Source organism: Diadema setosum, chromosome 15 (assembly GCF_964275005.1).
Source record: "Diadema setosum chromosome 15, eeDiaSeto1, whole genome shotgun sequence".
NCBI classification, from domain to species: domain Eukaryota; kingdom Metazoa; phylum Echinodermata; class Echinoidea; order Diadematoida; family Diadematidae; genus Diadema; species Diadema setosum.
In genome coordinates this window covers 11,247,399-11,269,988 of record NC_092699.1, presented here as the reverse complement: position 1 = coordinate 11,269,988, position 22,590 = coordinate 11,247,399, and the positions used below count along the sequence as shown (strand labels likewise).

At 37.7% G+C, this 22,590-nt stretch overlaps 1 protein-coding gene across 1 annotated transcript in view; it reads left to right on the top strand.

The window, feature by feature from the left end:
- LOC140238518 (E3 ubiquitin-protein ligase MIB2-like) overlaps positions 1–22,590 on the top strand; it is a 47,957-nt gene that overhangs the window by 5,795 nt on the left and 19,572 nt on the right. The window contains exons 4-6 of the mRNA XM_072318422.1: positions 9,207–9,401; positions 11,016–11,143; positions 12,242–12,352. Coding sequence (XP_072174523.1) covers positions 9,207–9,401; positions 11,016–11,143; positions 12,242–12,352 — 434 coding nt within the window. The remainder of the gene's footprint in view (positions 1–9,206; positions 9,402–11,015; positions 11,144–12,241; positions 12,353–22,590) is intronic.

Below are 22,590 nucleotides of genomic sequence, written 5' to 3'. Positions count from 1 at the left end.
CTTTACACACACAAACTCCAATGACTTGGGCTAAGCAGGTATCATTGTGGTTTGCTGGGGATCTTAGTTTTATTTTACTGTGTATAACAAACTATGTATTCTAAAACACAGACATTTGAATGTGTGAATGTCATGACAGATGAATGGTGCTGTATAAGTGCTGTTCATCATCGTCGTTGTCATCGTCATCGTCGTCATCATCGTTATAAATCATTATCTTCACATTTGCACAAAACCTCTTTTACACTACACTAAATCATATCCTGTCAATGAATAATGAAAATTTGTTCTGTTTTATTAGCTCACCTGAGCCAAAGGCTCAAGTGAGCTATTGCGATCGCCCTTCGTCCGGCGTCCGGCGTGCGTCGTGCGTCGTCTGTCGTGTGTAAACTTTTTACAATTTCATCTCCTTCTTGAAAACCCCATGACCGATTTTCATCAAACTTGGCAGGTAGTCTCCCTAGGGGGTTAGGAACTCAATTTATTTAAATGGGCACCATGCCCCACCCAGGGGGCCCCCAGGGGGGCCCAAACCCCCCAAAATTAAGGAATCTGTAAAAATCTTCTTCTCTAGAACCAGAAGGGCAATTCCACGGTATGTAGGACACAGATGCCGAAAATTCAAAATGATATTTGTTTCAAACACCATACATTTTCAGACAATACTTGAGTTGAAGTTTTAAGAATCATTATGTTTTTCAATAAAAGCGGCCATTTTGATTTTCAAAATGGCTGCCAAAATATGCCTATAACTCAATGGTAAGAAAGAGTGTATTGTCACATAATTTACCCTCTGTATATCCACTTTACTAGTACTCTAAACAACAATCTTTTATATGTATGCAGTTACCAGACAAGTCTTTTACCACATGATAGAAAGAAAAAGCTGGTTGCTTTAAAGAATTTTATAAAAACTTGTAGTATAGTTTGACAATGATGGATGTAACGTCAGTTACCAAAAACAAGGAATTTTTAACTTTATTCATCAAAGAAAGTGAGCTGTATGATGTAACTTAGGATTTCTAATGTATGCCCATATGCCTTCCTTTCAATACCAGAAAATAAGGATACTTGGCATACTGGAGAGTTAAATGAACACATCAAAATGTGTAACGTCAGTTACCGAAACGTCATATACCAGTATGTAACGTCAGTTACCATGACAGTAATTGTAACTTAAGCAAATTTTTTGACTTTAGGCCATTTCAATACATCTGGAAAGTCAAAGGTTATCAACAAAGAGCAGCAATCCCTTTGATAGGGAATGATGTCATCACCATGGTACACTGTATGTCCATGGATATATTTTTTTTTTGTTCATTTTATCTTAAATCTATTTATTTATCATATATTTTTTGGTGGAGGGGGCTTGAGCTTTTGATTTTCAGTTCAGCACAAGTTTAAGGTTAAATCATCTGGAAGTTTAGCTTTACCACATGCAATATATAATGCTCTCAAATTACTATACAGTACATTCACAGTCCTACGGGATGATAAAGCTACCAAATTTGTAGGCCTAATCAATGATGTGGTTGCATGGTAACCACCTTTTTCTATCAAAAAGCTTGTGTACAGCTGTATACCAACAGTTTTATAATCTTTACTAATGACTACTTTTGCTAGCATTTTTCTTTTTTTCTGGAAGCTTAGTGAAGTTTCTACCCCAAGGCAAATGCAGGAAGAGATATATTTCTTCGCTTGCACTTAAATGTTTGGTTTAGTTAATATGGCACATCTTGAAATGGTACATAAGCAGGCCTGACATAAGGCATGTACTGTCATTACTGCTTGAAACTAACACTGATGTTGCTCAACGTTTAACACTAATGTTGCTCAAAGTGAGAGGTGATTCTAGAGTGAAATAAAAAACTGTTCATATTTGTTGATTACTTTATTTCATTCATGCAGGGACATTTTTGTAATACATGATAATTATGAACTAGAAGATTCTTTTATATTGATCTTAGAATTCTTTCATTGCAAAGTCCTATTTCTTGGTATCTGGGATGTATTTGCAAGCCTTGATATACCAGTGAAAAGGAAAAGAAAAACAATTACATTCCTTCAAGCAAGGAATAAACAAATAATGCCCTTTTGACCAAAAAAGCATGCTTCTTCTTCACAGAAAAAATATTAAAAGTGTAACACTATTCATTTAAATCATTATTGATAATGGAGATCGTTTTGTTATTTGTGGCCCTAACAATGCCTTGAGGGAGAAGGAGTAAAATACAGAAAAGAAGAAAGAATGTATCACAGTAGATTTCATACATATATATGAATATTTTTGTTTGTATGTGGTTTTTCCCCATGACCTGAAAGATTTTTTTTTTCACAAACAAAAATATCTGTGTTTTGTGTAGTACTGCAGGGCATTATGGGTGGGGTACTCTAGATAGAAACTTTCCTGTTCATTAAAGAAAACAAACAAACAAACAAACAAAAAACAAAAACCTTAGTTATGTCAATATTCATACTTGGAACTGCTGAATCTAAATGGCTCTGTGTAATCATAACTGTTGAATAAGCATTCAATCTTAAAAATGTCAAGGAATATCCTCTGGTGCATTTACATTATTTTTGCTCAACTGTGCTATGGCATGGGTGTGGGGGGGGGGGGGGGGGAGCTTCCCCTCTAAGGGCCCCACCCTATTTGTATCTTTAGATTTTGTTTTGATTTGTTGCTAAGTAAATGCCTGGGATTGTTACTGGTATACTGCAGCAGCATAATAACCTGTTAAATAAATTAGTTCTTTGTAAACCCCATAGCAAAAGTATGTGTAACGTCAGTTACGTAACGTCAGTTACTGACATGTTTCCCTTTAAGTTTTCATTAAACACAAAGAAAATGGAATAATGTTTCATTTCATTTGGGTATTTGTAATTGATGAACCAAGGTATGATTCCATATCAAACAAATCACTCTGAAAGGTCAGAATTATAAAATATCACAAAACTATTCCTAATCATGATTTTCCATGTGTAAACCCTATGGCAAATGTAAGCGTAACGTCAGTTACGTAACGTCAGTTACCGTCATGCCTTCACTGAAATTGGCATGGTGCTAAAAGGAAATATCTAAAGTGCACATTATTTTGCACACCTGTTCCTAAGAACCTAGGTATATTGCCATATAAAACACATAAAGTTTAGAAGTCAGGGACATGAGATATTTCCATTTAAATCTACACCATAATTTCCCATGTCTTTTTTCCGTAACGTCAGTTACCGACACATTTTCACTTGCTATGTGATAAGAAATGCAGTTTGAGAGAAAAACTTTCCACCTATTTCTTCATTCTCATGAACTCATTCATCAATGCTAATTACAAGCCCCAGGTGCTTTCATTCACAAAACTACAACATAAACAATTTCATGAAAATCCTTACGCGTAACGTCAGTTACCGTGGAATTGCCCAGAAGTGATAGAGCTAAGTTAATACTATGAGTTAGTACATTGATGACTGTAGTTTCAAATTTTTTTATGGCAGAATCAGGGGTGCCCCCCTTGGGTCCCAGGGGAGGGGGGTGGGGAAGGGTCCTAATGGGGCCTAGATTGTACATTTTTATCTTCTTCTTGAGAACCCCGTGACCCATTTTCACCAAACTTGGCAGGTAGCATCCCTAGGGGGTTAGGATCTCAATTTGTTAAAATGGGCACCATGCCCCACCCAGGGGGCCCCCAGGGGGGCCCAAACCCCCCAAAATGAAGGAATCTTTAAAGGACAAGTTCACCTTCATAAACATAAGGATTGAGAGAATGCAGCAATATTAGTAGAACACATCAGTGAAAGTTTGAGGAAAATTCGACAATCGATGCAAAAGTTATGCATTTGTAAAATTTTTGTGTTGGAACCACTGTATGAGGAGACTACTAAGGCTCATGATGTCATATGAGTACAACAGTATAAAGAAAATGTAAAGAAAATTCAACATATTTTCACTTTTTTTCGCATAACAAAAGAGTACTTGTCTTGCCTCTTTCTAAAGGCAATGGGAATAATATTACCCATAACATGTGTCAGTAACGAGTCAAGGGAATGTGTACTTTTTTCAAAAGATGAAATTTTATGAAATTCTCTTTATATTTTCCTTATATTGTAGTACGCATGTGACATCATACACTGCAGTAGTCTTCTCATCCAGCGGTGACTGTACAAAAACTTCAAAAATTCATAACTTTTGAACAGATTTGTAGAGTTGTGTGATTTGTGTCAGAGGCTAACAAATCTACTGACTACCAGCTCGGACGACTCAATAAAGAGAAATATCACGGTGAATCTGGCGTTTCACTTCTGGCTGTTTATTCTGCCATTTTCTGGTGTTCACACTACATTTCAACAACAGGGGGCGCTAGACCACATTAGTGGTCAACAACACTACATCACCCTTTTCCTTTTTTTTTTTTTGTTTTGCTTTGTTTTGTTTTAACTCCAAACATCCTATTATTTTTTTTTTGTTTTAAAACTTATCCAAAACCATTCTTTCAGAAACATATGAAATCTGTGCTGTGTCTGTAATGCACATTATCAGAAATATGGTTTCCAAATAATTCTTCATTTTTTTTTTTTCAAAAGTTTCTTTCGAGATAACTCCAGAATTCCAGAAGTTTTGGCTTGAAACACTTGAAACAATTAAAACATGATAACTCTTAAAACACCGAAATGCTTGTAACACTTGAAACACTTGACAGCATAAGGGTGAACTTCACGTTCCAAAAACTTCACAGTCCGGTAATTGTCTAATATAAGCGCCATGTCTTGAGAGTGTAAAAATATGTAACAATCTGGTGAATAAAACAAATTGTTGTGTTCACAGAAAAAAGAGTTCAGCATTTTGAGTTCAGAATTCAGAGTTCAGAGTTCAGAGTTCCTGTGGTATACAGAGCAGGATACTCGCAACCGGATCAGCATAGCGTAAAATGACCGCGGAATGTGGAGTCCAAGTTCGTATCATGCAATCGTAAGTCCAGCATGAACTTTCATATAGTTTCTATTCAATCTTCCTGAATGTTCAAACTCTTTAGTTCACCAAATCTTTCCTTATGTTTCTTTTTTTTTTTTTTTTTTTTTTTTTTAGAAAAAAACCAAACAAGTAAAATCAAAAGGTCTAAAATCTACAAAAATAATACAGCAACCGCTCAAGGTTCATGGTCGTAGGATCGAACCGGCATTCGACGTCATCTACTGGATCGTCGCGCTCACATCTCGTAGTCCTGGAAGCGAACTGGCATTCGACGTCGCCTACCAGATCGTCGCACTGGGGTCCTCCGGAACGGTCGTTGGGGTTGGTTGACATCGCCTGCGTTGTCGTCTGCAGGTAGGTCATCGATGTCGTCTCGTCGGTCTGCGATGTCGTCGACATCAGAGTCAGGAGGGTCGTCATCATGGCGTACCTCAGCATTCACCTTCTTGAAGAACGAAATGTTCCTCTTTCTCTAGTCTCTCCAGTTCCTTCTCCACGTCCTTTCTCGTGTGGAACGGGATACGACGATGCTTCTGTTGCTTTGGTCTCACCTCTTGATTGATGTGTAGCTTGATTTGTTTTCCCTTCACCTTTCCTGTGCCCTGGAATAGAGTTGCATACTTCGTGAAGAGCTCGTCAGTCAGAGTGGTAGATACCTGGTTGATAGTGATCAATTTGAGCACAGATGCAGTCTCAAAACTCAGCAAATTGCCTGTGTTGGACTTCACGACAAAAAATTCTGCATCACAGCGTGTGTGTTGTTTCGTCTGGAGAGGCACATTCACAACACCAATGACTGGAATGGGCTCATCCGATCCATACGGAAAAATATGTGAATGGGCCTTATGCAGGTTGAACTTGTGCGAGGTTTTCAGGTGATGGAATGTGGGTGCATCCATGATATTCACTGTCGCCCCGGAATCGATGATCACCTCCATTCCTTTGTCACCAACCGTCAGCTGTGTAGTGGGTAAGTGCTTGTGTCCGTTCTGAGCACTGTAGATTTTGTCTCGAATGGTGAATGAATATTCATCGTCTGGTTGGTTGACACTGGTTCCAGTCGCATCATCGCCATCCTTTACATTGTTGATTTTCCCTCTCCGTGATGAGGAACGGCATACTTTGGCGAAATGGCCTGTCTTGTTGCACGCCTTGCACTGCTTTCCTGCTGCTGGGCAGGACGTTTGATGGGGGTATGGGCCTCCACAGTAATAACATGTCCCAGAAGGCTGGGGTGTCGTTTGAGGACGTGTGGCATTTTGGTTATGGACATGTTGCTTCTGGCCGTCCTGTTTGTAACTTCTGAATTGGGATGACTTATTCGCCCTTGGGGGTCTGCGGCCTCTATTCCGCTGAAGACTGCGACCTCTTGTAGCGTTGACAGCATTGTGAGTGGTGTCTGTTGATTCGAAAGCTCTGGCCTGTACTTCACTGGCTTCCAGAGCCCGCCCAATATCCAGCAATTTAGTCAGTGTTAGATCGTCCCCTTTGCTGAGGGCTTGCCTACGGAGTTTAGGAGACTGACAGTGGGCGATTACCTGAGCCATTATCTCCCTGTCAGTATCTGTAAACTTGCAGTTTTTTGCAAGCATGCGAAGGCGAGTGACATACTGGTCAAGGGACTCGGTTTGTTCTTGCTTTCCCTGGCGGAAGATGTACACTTCATACATCGAATTGGACTTTGGCTGAAAATACTTGTTTAGGGCATCGACAGCTTTTTCATAGTCATCGTCGTCACCTACGTGTTGGAGTGTATCGAAGATTTCGTCCACCTTCGGTCCAGCATAGTGGAGCAAGAGGGCTCTTTTTCGTTTGGCTGATGAGATGTCTAGTGCCACCATTAACCGTTCAAAGCGATTTAGCCACTTGGTCCACTGAGGGCCAGGATTGTTGTCGGTATCAACAAACGGTGGAAAAGCTGGTAAGGCACTCATTCTACTTGTGTACTTGTATTCAAAAACAAACGAAGACTATGATTACTGGTACTCACTCACTCACTGCACTGTGACGACGTCATGCACTCGTTGACACCATGGAAGACAATGCATGGGACTACAGGGATGAATTACTGCATTGCTATCATGTACTGGAAGCATTCGTTGGGGCCCGCTGATCTGCAGCAAACATGGGCTCGTAAGCACATTACAAACTTCTCGTCGCCATTGTAGAGTTGTGTGATTTGTGTCAGAGGCTAACAAATCTACTGACTACCAGCTCGGACGACTCAATAAAGAGAAATATCACGGTGAATCTGGCGTTTCACTTCTGGCTGTTTATTCTGCCATTTTCTGGTGTTCACACTACATTTCAACAACAGGGGGCGCTAGACCACATTAGTGGTCAACAACACTACAAGATTGTCCGATTTTCCTCAAACTTTCAATGATGTGTTCTACTAATATTGCTACATCCTCAATCCTTATGTTAATGAAGGTGAACTAATATTGCTACATCTCAATCCTTATGTTAATGAAGGTGAACTTGTCCTTTAAAAATCTTCTCTAGAATCAGAAGTTATAGAGCTAAGATAATACTATGAGTGAGTGCATTAATGACTGTAGTTTCAAGTTTGTCCATAGCAGATCCAGGGGTGCCCCTCTTGGGGGTGGGGGGGGGGGGGTTGGAAGGTCCAAATGGGGGCCTGAATTGTACATTTTCATCTTCTTCCTGAAAATCTCATGATGAATTTTCGTCAAACTTGGCAGGTAGCATCCCTAGGGGGTCAGGATCTCAATTTATCAAAATGGGCACCATGCCCCACCCACAGGGCCCCAGGGGGCCCTAATCCCCCCGAATTAAGGAATCTTAAAAAATTTGGGCCCTTTGTACATTTTCATCTTCTACTTGAGAATGCCTGGTCAAATTTTAGTAGAGCTTTTGTTACGACCAAAATCACTCTGAGAATGATTGCACAAAAGAAACAATCAACTAATGTTCAGGCGGTTTATTAACAGTGATATTGTGGGTACAGACTCGTAATCTGTTTTCACATCAGTACAATAATGATCAATAAAACAATTATAAATCAATAGTGGAATCACTTACACGTATCTGATATCAGGTAATCCTTTAATTGAGAAGGTCCAAATGCAATGTTCGATGCACAAATGAATAATCCTTGACGTGCCGATGAATGATTCCTCCGACGTAACTCCAGAGGCACAGGTTGCATTAATCCACAGTATAAATCTGGGGTAAAATCCACGATGAAGGTCCACGGTATAATGTTCACAGCGAAACGTGTAGAATCCAAATGTTATGACGACCACGTCCAGTTGATGCGTTGAATGATGATTCACTTTATAATGTCCAGCAAGGAATCCAGCCTGTCACAGCTTTGCCGTAATAATGTCCGTTGACACTAACATATGGAGTCTATCTCCAATGTAGGCAAATTAATTCTCTGCAGGCAAAATGTCTCCCAGGCCTTATCTCCACAAACACAGTTTGTATAGCAGGTCAGCAGGTAACACAGGACTGACTATAACAAGTCGCTTCAGAGCCAGAAGTGACATAACTCTCAGAGCAGAGGTGTTGGGTACTCTGCCTACTGCAGAATTTCTCCAGCTTATATACTATCCATTCACCCCTTTCTAGTACATTCTGTAATTTTCTCCAACCTGGGGCCACATACCTGAACATACTAGCAAGTCCAAATTCCAGGAATCCTGAATGACTCACTGCCTAACTATGTGCATAACATCATTGCCAAAATTAACTACCAATCACATTGGGCTACAGGGACAGTGCCTCACTCAGCCAAATATGTAAGAACTTCCTAGAATTTTCTGGAATGGGTTAACTCATTCTGGATTGAGTGAGCTATAATGTATTTCCTGTCACATGCATACATGTACTGTAGCTACATTGTATACCACATAGAAAATTCTCCACTGATCTGGTCAGCCTGTATGTACTATATCTATATCATATAGAATGTTCTCCATTATTCTGGTCCACCTGTGTACATACACATTAAAACAACCATGCATACAGCCTTGATACATGTACATAACTACTTGTGTGTACATTTGTGACACTGTGAATAGTTTAGAATAGTGACTGCGTGAAAGGTAAACTTGCGATACTCAGGTGAGCGCTAGACCCGTGGGTCTCTTGTTGTTTTCCTGTTGATATTTAGGTGGTTTCTTACAAAACTAAGTTTTAGCATACACCCGATTTTAAAGCAACATCCCAAACTTCTGCCTTAAAACCCTCTCTGTGTTCTATCACTCTGCAGAGAGGAGGCGCAAACGTGGAGAAATCGTCCGCCTCTGCGACTGGAAGGAGGGGTACACCAACACAGGAGCCGTGGTGGATTGGCCGCTGGATGAACATGGCACCCACTGCATCGGCTTCGAGGGCAAAATGGACCTCCGGACAAAGGAGTCGGCGTCCGGAGGATTCTACTACCTAGACCATCTTCCCATCCTTGGTAAGAAGACTAATTTGATGTGATTTATTGCGAATGCAAAATGATGTCATGAATCAGATCAGGACACTTCACATTATTCAATTCAATTCAATTCAGTTCGTTTATTCATCTCATTTTCTGATAAAACAATACAACATTATTGCATTTTACAATTATATGTTACAAAACAAGATCATCAATCATTTACATAATTCTGTGAAGATGAAAAAAGAGAACTTGAATGAAGCCAAGAAGGCCTTGTAGAGTAAGTTCCCTTCTATACCAATATGCACAAAATAATTGATTTAGGTAAAATTGAAATTATTATTGAAAAAAGACCCCCTGTCAAGTCTAGATCCCAGACGAGAACCTTTTACCCACTGTACCATAGGGTACCCACTTTTAGAGGAGCTGAAAATTTATGGAATTGCGCCTCTATGATTTCACAATGTGCTCATCTCTTGACCTACAAAATAATGCTAAAAAAGGCACATAGACATGTTGGACACCATAATCCAGATTTCAAACAAGAGAGAGGGGAGGGGGATATGGAAGATTGTTTGCTACACCAAAGTTAATCTCATTCAAAATATTTGATTGCTTTGGTTTGGTCCCAGAAGCAATATACATGCATAATGTGTACTTTCGTTCCATGTTTCATAAACCAGCAAGTGATACAAAATTAATTAAAGGGATGGTACAGTACTGGTAGAGATGAGAATTGGGCTTTGAACTTTTTGCGAGATACCAAGAAAAAACTTATCATGTAGTACAGAACATACCATTTTAAGAGGAATTCAAAGTTTATTTGATGAAAGTCGGGTTTGGAATGACTGAAACATCCAAAAACAAAGGAAAACAAAGCGATCGTAATAAAGTTTTGGTCCCACGCTTGATTACAGTTGCTCTTTTTTGGATATCTCAGCCATTTTAAAACCAATTTTCTTCAAAAAAACGTTGAATTCCTCGTACAGGGTTCATACGGGTCATGGAAAACCTGGAAAGTCATGGAATTTAGCTAAGTCTTTTTCCAGGCCTTGAAAGTCATGAAAAACTGATATTTTCATCAGAAGGTCATGGAAAGTCATGGAATTGCAAAAATTATAAAAGTTTAAGTTTGTCTGTTGTTTGTGTGAGATGTGTAGGTACCCCCTTTGCTTTGCTTTGATTTGAGATCAAATTTTCAGTCTAATATGTAAAAAAAATTGTATAAAAGTCATGGAAAGGTCATGGAATTCTGGCTAAAAAGGTCATGGAAAGTCATGGAATTCAATTCATGAGAGAGAGTATGAACCCTTTTCCCTTTTCGTATTTCATAAGAGGTTTCTCATTATCTCACCAAAAAATGTTAGAAACCTGAAATTAGGTCTCAACCAAAACTGTACGATCCCTTTAACATGTGCTGATTCATCACACACACAGAAAGATCATTGTACTTCTATTCACATGACACACAGCTTTTGAAATCAATCAGAGAGGAATACATTATGAAAAAATTTCTACCTCTTTTGATTTGTTCGTGTGTTTGTTTGTTTGCCTGTATTCATAAGCTTGTAACCAATTTTGATGTAATGCTGATCTGAAGTGTCAAAGATTGAATGAGAATTCCGTTTGTTCCACTGTCTGATTTCCAAGGGAAAGCCATCAAAATGGAAGTTGTGGAGGGATTGGTCGTCGGGAGTCATGTGACCATCGACCTGCCCAGAGAGCTACTCATGGATCTCCAACAAGGACATGGGGAGTGGGTAGAAGGCATGGAGGAGGTATGAAGTATGGTGGTGACAAAGCAATGAATGAATACTGAAAAGCCAGAAATTTTGGTATGCATGAAACTGTTGTGAAATTTGTAAAGATCCAAGGTTCACAAAAGCATTAAAATTGCATGCAAAAGTTTTTGTCGACACAATGCATTGAGTGCCAGTGCAATAATGCTTATCATACAAGTACTGTACCGGTACTCCTACTGCATATGTAGAAGTGTGAATTAGTAATATTTTTTTTCTCTCTTTTTTAAACTACACATGTTTACATCTGGTAGTGTGCATTCAGTTTTGTTGTCTGTTTTATATTATCCAGCAGCGTGTGTTAACAAAGCCCTGTATTGCTACTGCATGTAGAATACTCATATTATTTTTTTCATGGTGGTATCGCAAATTATGTCCATGCCGCAAAAAAAGCCACCAGTTCCAATCGCAAAATTTTGTGTGACCAAATAAACAGACTAGAAAAGCACTCCGAGAGCGCTGACCTCTGCCAAGCAGTTACTTTCCACTGATGATCTTGCTCTTCCATAGAGATCAGTGATTTCCACCCACTGAAAAATCACCCATTTCCCAATGTAGAAGCCTTTGTTACGTCATAAACCCTCAGATGCGCGGTGTGCCTCGCCCCAGCAGAAACTAGAGCATGCACTTTTAATAGTGCGCACATGAAAACTTAAAAATGCGCAGCTTGAACTCTCAAGTTCATTGACCCTACGTGGCAAAATATCAAAAATCCTTCATAAAACCCATAAAAATTTCCAGATCACTACCAAAATTTAATCATCTATTCCTTGTGTCATTCTCAACCGTTCCTGCAAATTTCATCCAAATCCGTGCTCAACTTTTTGAGTTATTTTGCACACGGACAAACAAACAAGCAAACCGACGGTAACGAAAACATAACCTCCTCCCTTAGCAGAGGTAATAATACACACACACACACACACACACACACACACACACAAGACACACATTAACACAAATATGTCAATGCATTTACTATAGAGTGATTGATACCTCAGGCTCTGAACAATGCAATGCTGCAGTAATTGCTGCGGCTGAAGATTACCCCATTTTTTCTTTAAATTCCTTTGCCAGGACATCAGACACATCGGTGTGGTTCGAGATTGGACGAATGAGAGGGATGCAATCGTGGAGTTTCCCCGTCGCCGAAAGAAGTGGATCTTTCACCCGGCAGCTCTAACAAAGGTATCCTCCTTGATTCATTCGCTTTTATCCATCAAAGCCCAGATACCATTTTTTTGTGGTGTGACGCTAGGCCTTTTTATGAGAGTTTCTGCTATTCTGTCTTGGTATTTCATCAGGGAGAGTCAGAGACTCCAACTCTCCCGCCGAAAGTCCATTTTCGCAAAATCTCCTGTTCTGCTGCTTTAGATTCACTTTCTCCCGCCCTGGCTCTGTGTCTCTGGCTTAATATCATTATAAGTTGTATTTTTTCTCGCTTGAAATGATCTTTCTCCCGCCCAAAATCTGTTTTTTATATGAAATGAAGTGTTATTACGTCAAAATATATGTTTTTTAATGCCATCGTATGTTGAAATATAAGCCTGAGATAGCACGGGACAGCATCTGGAACCCCAAGGGCCCAGAGCGCCCAGAGCTTCCAGGGCCCTTAATCAGGCCCTGGACCCCAGCCGCATTAAAGGGACTTCACGCACATCAAATTGGAGTCTCCAGTTTGCCAGGGGTTTCAGGCGGGAGAATCTCCAGATCAGAAGGTGCTTGGGGTTTGAGTCTATGGAGAGGGAAATATGATCTGTCATAATCTTTGTACTTTGTACAATTTTTTGTTTCGATTGCAAAAAATTTTAGAAGTCTCAAGCTGAATTGACAACAAATACTTAAATTGACAATGCATATTAGAAGATTGACATCCTAGCTTTTCCATCTTAAATTGGCAATCTTTAAACAAATTCCTTCATTTTGATACTCACTTCCATATAATCTTCTAATATACAGTAGGATACACAGATACACAATTTGATTTGATGCAAATATCAGTAAAATACCCTCAAGATTTTATGAATTGATTCATTTTCTTTTCTTTTTGTCATGTAATTCCCTACCAGTAGTGCATTCAGTTTGGCTTGAATTTCCACACCACCTGGTCTGTAACCCAATGTAGGGTGTACAATTAGCTGTGTTATTAGTGCTACTGGATTTAATTGTAACAAATCTATTGTCATACTCAGCTCAAGTTTTCAGTTTGTCATTGCAAGGTATGATCCTCTCTGACAAGGAAAAAAAAAAAAAGAAAAGGAAAAAAAAAGAGCATGAAACTGAGGAAAGACAAAATGAATAGCTTCTGACAGTCATAAGCTATCATGTGACTACTACATCCTTTAATTGACAAAGCAGTAAACAAATCTATGATGCTGCCAAGGCACTTTGCTATCTAGTGCATGATTTGTTGTTGGGATATTAACAGATGTATTCCTTTTTGTGTTTGTATGGGGAAAAAATACACACACACAGAATCTTGCATGATCTCCTGAGTTAAAGAAAGCAAAGTTGTAATTGCCCCATTTTTGTGTGCTTTTTTGTTGTCGTTTCACTTCAAAGTGAACACAGTGTTCTTGTTTGCCTATGACTAACTCAGAGTGGTCAATGTTGGAGATCGTGTCGGGGTCTCACAAGATCTGATGGACTTCTTGAGATTTTGGTTAAATCCTGGAAATAGAGATATTCTGCAGAAAATATGTTTACAGTATTATTGCTCCCCAGAGTAATTTATATTTGCCTGAATGAGCACAAAACATGATGATATTTAAGGCAACATGAGGGTAGCCATTAGATGGCCCTACAATGATGACTTTACTCACCATCACAGGTTAATTAGACTAGTTAAAGGACAAGTCCACCTTCATATACGTAAGGATTGAGAGAATGCAGCAATATTAGTAGAACACATCAGTGAAAATTTGAGGAAATTTGACAATCCGTTCAAAAGTTACAAATATTTCAAGTATCTGCGCAGTCACTGCTGGAAGAGAAGACTACTACAGTGTATGATGTCACATGCGTACAACTATATAAGGAAAATAAAAAGAGAATTTCACAAAACGTTACTTTTTGAATAAAGTGCACATTTTTTCGACTTTTCACTGACATATGTTAAGGGTAATATTATTCTCCCTGCCTTCTGAAAGAGAGAAGTCGAGTGTTCCTTTGTTATGCGAGAAAAATGGAAATATGTTGAATTTTCTTTATTCTTTCTTTATATTGTTGTACTCATGTGACATCACAAGCTATAGTAGTCTTTTCATCCAGCCGTGACTGAGCAGAAACTTCAAAAATTCATAGCTTTTTGGGTCAATCCACGTCAAATCATCCAATTTTCAGATAAGTTGTCACCCGACCCCTCCGATTTTCTTTAAAATCGCACCAAATGTTCCCCAAAGTGTCTGACGGAAAAACCCAAAATATTTTGCCCCAAGGTCAATTGGTTGCTAAGATACAGCCTCACATAGCAACCGGTGCGCATTCCAAAATATTAGTTAAAAGAAAATTAGGCATTTTTGATTGACTGTTTTAGCATGGATATTAATGCAAAAATGTTCATTATCTGGAAATTGAGAGAACTTTATAGTCTTTGCAAGAAAAACTTACTGTGACGCGAAATTGACTTATCGTTAACGTGCACGAGTTCACCGAAAATGGTGTTAAATGTTAATTTCGAAAATTTTAATGCATATTTAGATGCTAATATCTTCCACATTTCATCACCTTAGGTTCTAAAATATCATGCTGTTGAAGGCTTTGACTTGCTCAGTAAGTTTGAAAAAAATCAGGGCATTCATGCGCACCGTTTTTACGGAGAGCGCCCTCAAAGTTGACAAAAATGAAAAATGTGCCAAATTCAAGGTCACGGATCACCCTTCGTCCCACCTAGGAATGGCATCAATTTTTGTGTATTGATAGACATTTACCTATATCATCTTGGGTTACCAAAGAAATTTTGCTACCGAAATGTTCAATGGCAAATTTACCCCACCGAAAATGGTCGTAAACGGCCATATTTCCATGTAATATCACATATTGGGTTTAGAGGACATTTCAAATGTCCACACTTTCAAGATGAAAAGCACTAGCCCTGTGATATTTGCAGTAGGCATAGTCTGTTATACATATTTCAGTAATATATACCACAAAACACTTTTATTACTTAATAATGACCTTGAAATTTAATCCAAAATTTGATAAAAACAATAAATTGCTCCATTTTCCTCATTGCACTGCATATAAATCGTCGCTGAATCCACGAACCGGCACACGCGCACCGCCGGTGCGCGAAGTACATTTCGAGTAAATCGCATTTAAAGATTTCTGTTTTTTCAAACTATCAGTAAGATATGTTAATGGAATTGCTATTCAATAAATTTCACTGTGACGTATGAGAAGAATCTGCTCTTTCTTGCTATACATAAAAATACTCCCAGTGTTGTAAAATTTGCACACAGTAAGGCTATAAAGCTGTGTGTCGTTTTGTGAAAACTCCAGACTAGGTCCAAAAAAATCCACGAACCGGCACACAGCGCTTAGTGTCGCGCAGAGCGTTCAGGATTCTCCGCAAAATAAATCCACGAACCGGCACACAGCGCTTAGTGTCGCACATGGCGTTCAGGATTCTCCGCAAAATAAATCCACGAACCGGCACACTGCGCTTGTGCCGCACATAGCGTTCAGGATTCTCGGCAAAATAAATTGATTACCGCTCGTTATTCCGAAGGGTCTTTAGTCCGAAGGTTCATTAATTCGAAAATGAAATAAGGTTCGTTATTCCGAAGGTTCGTTATTCCGAAAATGAAACAAAACTAGATATTCCGAAGGTTCGTTACGGACCCTATGCCCTATCATTTCGGATTAAAACCTTCGAAATGACGAACCCTATTTCATTTTCGGATGAACGAGCCTTCGGAATAGAGAACCCTATTTCATTTTCGGATTAACGAACCTTCGGAATAACGCCGCAAATGCTCGGATTATTGAACCCTACTTCATTTTTGGATTAATGATTGTCTAGTTATAGGGAATTTGTGTGTTTCGGATTAACGAACCTTCGAAATAACGAACCTTCTGGATAACGAACCTTCGGAATTACGGACCTTCGGAATAACGAACCTTCGGAATGGCAAACCTTCGGAATAACGAACAGAACCCAATAAAATCACGAAACGGCACATGGCCTTCAAATTTATTTCTGGTTAAGGTTATTTCACTAAGAAAATTGATATTTCAATTAGCTCTTCTAGTATAATACTAGCACTGTGCTCTTGGGATTGTTAATCTAATATCCGTGGATAAAAGTATTGTAGAATAGTAATTATGTTGTTCTTTTTTAGATCATGGAGCTTCATGTTTAGATCTTTACTTCTTTTTTCTTCTTTTTCATTACGTATTCTCAATATTCATTTAAACAGAAAGGCAGCCTTTTATAGTTTATGATCTTCATGCACTTGCTTGCTTACGAAAATGAACAAATTCCCGACTCATTTTAGTAGGTATGCAGACGTACATTAACATCCAATTAGAATTCACACAAATTCCTCGTACTCCCCTCTTCTCTCCATCACTCCTTCTCTTTCAATCATCATCATCATCATCATCATCATCCTCTACACTTGTCTTCTTCGAGAAATAATGACATTTTTAAACTCTCTCAAGTCCTGTATTATATTCAATCATTCATTAAAGGAAGAAATACACATTCCTTTTTCAACAAATGACATTTATTTTTATTAGATCATATTCAACATTTAATTCGTGCACAACTGCAAAGAAAAACGAAATGTAGGAAAAATAATCGTTTGAATATTTACATTCATTACTATAATTATATTGTATTGTTTTCAAGTATCATAAGTTGTACATTTCATTAAACGGATTTCCACATTTCATTTTCAGCCAATTAAAAGTTCATTACTATGGTATTCCGTAACGACAAATATATAAGCAAAACTGCTGCAAAATAAGAAGCTGTTAAAATGAGATTTGTGTATTATCTCGAGGATGGACAGTAGTTCATTCAATCATAATTTAAATAACTATATTTCCCGTAATGAAAGAAATCTTAACGTTATTAACATATATGTTTTAATGAACAAAACAATTTCGAGGAACCCATATCACAATGAAATAGAAATATATTACATTGTACCTTTACATAATATTCCTTTACCTTTATAAAATAAAATATTGCTTAGTATTTCTTATATCCATTTCTGACCAAAAAATGAAGGAATTTTTTTCTTATCATCAAATTAAATACTAGTCATCTCTACTTTTTCGGAACCGATTATAAAACTCATTGTTCGCTTTCAGCTCTCTGGCCGAAAGAAATGTCATGTTTGTTCATTCCAAATCGGCATAATATCAATCTCGTTTCTTACTCCAAAATCAGTTACTGGATATTCCATATACACGAATTAATGATAAGTTTTACTTCTTAAACTTTGCTGTTGTTTTAGTATGATTTATTTTGATTGCAGGAATAAAGTCTAACCTCTTCAAAGTAAACATTTCTTTAAACACTACAAAGATATCGTTAAACACTTTACAAAGTTATCTACACAAGTAATGTTCTTTAAAAAAGATTTCATACAGATGAATATCTACCTGATATTTTTACTATAGATTTACTCGGAACTAATCAGTTTTGATATCTTTTCGAGTATCACACTTTCCACATTCAGAATCGTTAACGCAATCAAATTTTACATGTTTTTACATTTCTGTGGTTCTTTACGTCACAAATATTTCTGTATATAATTTCTGCACATGTTTCTGTGAATAATATTGACACCATGAAACTAGGTGACTGTGTTTTTTTTTCTGTTAGTCTACCTGTTTACAATTACACTGCTAACATATCAGACCTACATTTTCTCATTTTTCCTTTAAAAAATGAAATCCACAACAATATTCAATATAAAAAGGTAATGATGGCCATGCTATAAGTCCTGATGTGGACACAGACTGCAAGAATATGGCTGTGTACTGCAGTACAAGTATCATCCAATTAAACATTATCTGTCAAAGTTTATTAATCATTCTCGAAGCGAAATGAGAGCAAACAGAGAAAATGTAGGCATCCAATTGCTTATAACCCTCTTGCAGTCTCCTAATACCTTTCTAGCTCGCACAACTTGACTTGAAGCTTAGTCCTGATTTAATTTACATCTGCTGTGGGTATCCGAGGTGCTGGGGTAGGCATGATAAAAAAAAAAAATACTGAGAATCGTTAATGGGGTTGGCCTAATGGCGGCCTGGCTAAAGGAGGCAAAATGAATAGTATGATAGGTGAGCTGGTTCAAAAACAATATAAAAGAAAATACATTTTATATGGCTTTTGATACTTATAAAGTTTTTGTTGTGAAAAGCACTGTTAAGCCAAAGAGAATGGAAGCATATTACAGTGGAAATTGAGGAAGGCATCATTGTGACAAAGCTGTGTGGAGAGACCCATGGATTGATTGTTATCACGATTAATGCCAGTGAATAAAGTGACAGTGTAAGATACAGTACTTAGGATTAATGTCCCTTAATGTCCCCTTGATTCTTTCACATACAATATTTGGAAAATGTGCGACTCCATCGATAAACACATAGCAGTACGTTCAGTTCATTGTTTCTTCATTTGACATGTTGATTTCATCATTAATTAGTTTGTGGATTGTCAGTCAAACAGATACAGAGATAACAAGCTATCCCAAACTCTGCTGCAAGACTAGTGTTCAAATTAAAAAAAAAAAACAACAACAACATATTAACACAAATTTAAGTGGTTCTACGAAGCTTCCACTGGCTTCAAGTCAAAATTCATATTCAGTACAAAATGTTGATATTAACTTTTGAATACACACTATTTGAGAGAACTACTTTAAATAGGAGACACACCAGAGAGAAACCTTTGTTCGAAAGGCAGGGACTTATTTGTTATGCTGAATAAAAAAGCAACAACATACATACTTGCTTGTCATGTCTCTACCATATGGAATAATCTACCCCAGAATTTGAAATAATTTACAAATGTTAACAAACCTAAGTCTGCCTTGGGAATGCCTTCATTACAGTCTAAACATGAAACAAGGTATTATTGTTATTTGCAATTGTATGTTTTTGTGTAATCATTTTAATCCTTGAGCACATACGGACATAACACAGAATGTTCTATGTGCTATACATAAGCACTGTTGATTATTGTTATTATTACTTTTATTATCATTTATATTATTATTATTATTGATATTATCATTATAACCATCACTATTATTATTATAATTAGTAGTAGCAGTATCATTATTATTATTATTATTGCTATTATTAAAATGATGCCATATTTTATAATCACACTACCCACCCCCTCCCCCCCCCCTTTCTGCACACACACAACCCAAAGTCATTAAATACGACATTACGCAGAATATCAAGATAATGTTCTGCCAGAACCTGACTGCCCATTCATCAGGCACACACATTGTGAAAAGTTCGCTGTCTGGAGCAACTCTGTGATTGTAGTGAAATATTGCTATGATCTCCTTCCATAATGATCCCTGGCTTGGACTTTGGTGCAGATGTTCAGCTCAGCCACCCTAGTCACTTGAAGCTATTCCTGGTTTCTCTTGGCTTTCTCCACTTCGACATATCCAGTAGACAGTTGTCATCAGCTTCTCTCCCTATGCAAAGATGAACAATTGTTTTTCAAAGACAATGTTACTTCTATATTGCAGAGGGGAATGATGATAATTATTTGAGAAGACAGTCATAACATACTACTTAAACAATTTTCCACATCTGTAAAACTATATTTGATTTGCCTGAGAAAAGTATTATACAATAGTGTTCCTTTCATATCAACACTTTGGTAGTGTTTTGCTCAAAAGTGCTAATGCAATTCTGTTGAATTATAAGTTTGAATCAATGTGATAATGTACATAACAAGACTATACTAGGATAACTTCTAATTGTCCAATGACACTGGATATTCTGAGTTATATCTATGACAAAATAAAACCGAATACTACATGAATAGGTGTTGCACTGATTGCCGTTTATATCTTGCTCACCTTTAGCTCAGTGCACAATGTAACCTTTGAGTGCAGTAAGAAGAGGATGCTAAGCCAGACGAAATGGTGAATGAACACATTGTTGACTAGAATCAGGAGCGGAACTGAAGTAAAGAATAAGACAAAGAATAAAGAAAGCAGAACATCACAAGTGAAAATCAGTGACACAGTCAACCCCATGTATTAAGCAAAGTCTCAGATTCTTACAACATTTGACTTCTGAGTGTAGAAAGCAAAAAAAAAAAAAAAAAAAAACACCCAACATTAATATGAATGAAGCTTTAAATGCATATTGAGACCTTTCATTTTCATCGTCTTTGCCAAGTATTTGTCATACAGTATGTACCATTGACTTTTGCAAAGTTGATGGCATCTCATATCAGCACAGAGAGCTGCTCATTCCCCATCTCCATTGTCCCCCCCCCCAAAAAAAAAGAAAAAAAAAAAACCACACACACACATAGCAAAAAAAAACCCAAAAAACAAAACAAAACAAAAAAACAACTACAGTTATAACAGTAATGAAAGATAAATGACACTGAAGAAATGCATATTGGTACCATATCAAGATCAGATTGAGAGACAGCATTGCCTTTATACCAAAATGCAGCATGACTGCAGGTAATTAGATGTCAAAATGTCGGATTCCATGTTATGTCAGTGCTTCACGTCCATCTAAACTACAAAATACAGATGTAATTTTTAAAAAAAGAGTAAGATACACAATCATTTCATTATGTGAAAAGTCAAATTATTAGTCGCATTCCTGCATCCTGTACTAGCAAACACTGGTTTGTCTAAATCCTTGTCAGATAGTAATGTAACTTACGGTTGTTGTTCAAGCTTGTGATGATGGTAGAAATCTACAGGAATGTGGTTCGGAGTACAATTTTGTAAAGTACCCCATCATCGAAGAACATCACTCATTTCAGTCCTGTCTGCAAGTTGTTGCGTTGTCCACACAAATGCCTCAATATCTGTTTGGAATGGAAGATGAATGCAAGATGTCAGTCACATGAAACTCCATCACTACTAACAATTCTGTAAGATCATTAATATGAGCCACAAATTTGCAAAACATCACCCTGCCCCCTTCCCCACCTCCTTTTCAGGTCTACATTATAATGGCTTATTAGAATCTGAAGTTTGAGAACATCACTCTGGTCTAATATTATAATTTGCACAGTTCTGAATCTTCATAGTCCCCCCCCCCCCCCAAAAAAAAAAAAAAGAACACAAAAACAACAACAACAACAACTGTGTTTCAAATAACTACAGATTGTAGAAAATCAAAGCAAGCAAAACCACAAACTAAGGCAAAATTACTTGCCAGGCACATGCTTTTAATGTTTACTTTTAGGCCTATAGCATGATAGAACAATTTGTGAATTCAGGTACTGAGCATTAACGAACCTTATTTTTGCTCTTAACACCTCAATTTAGACAATGAGGTGGGAGGAGGACCTTCCTCAATTACATTTTAGTATAAGTAGCTTAAAATCATTTCTTTTCCATTGAGACTTCAAGGGTAGTCAGCGAAATAACATCACAGTATTACCTGCACATGCGGTATTCACGAGCACTATTAATAATTGTACACTGTAACACAGTTAGAGTCTAACTACTAGTATCTCAATTAGATCTAGAAGAACTGTAACGTTAGATACTTCCTGGAAGGTTCAGAGGATCTATAAGAGAGCTAAATTAGCTGGGAAGATGTAGGCCGTAGCATTACAAACTTGAGCTCGTATTACAGGCAACAATAGAATTGTTCAATATATCACCATTTTATTGTGTTACAGACTCGATGCAAATGTGAGACGAGTTCATTTGACTCTACTAGTTCGAACCGCTTTCCCTATTCTTTACTTACACCGAACAATAGCTGTGGGACTGCAAACGTACAGTACGAAGCTAGGACAGAGCCAAACTAAGTCATTGTGACCTGTTAGTGTACACATTTACACTCTTTTTATATTCTAATTCCTTATTCACAAATCTACATTCAATAAAGTGAAAATTCGAATAATTTAAGTGTCAATACAGAGCTATATGTAACTTTACCGATTTCATCTGTCTCTTTTCCGTTGCTCAGGGCGCAGCCATTTTGGACGAGCGCGTACGAGGACGTTTGACAGATCAGTGATTTTTGATGAAGTCCGGCGTGTACGCACGCGATAGTGCCACTTCGTGAAAATCTAGACGGACCGGTCGGAGTTTTCACGAAGTGGCACAGTCGTTATTATTACGTAATTACTCGAGATTGAGGTTCAAAAATTTGTCAGGTTGTAGAACTCGGTATATACTATCATAATATGCAAAAATCTCAAAATCGAAAATTTACCCGATTTTGGCCGGTTG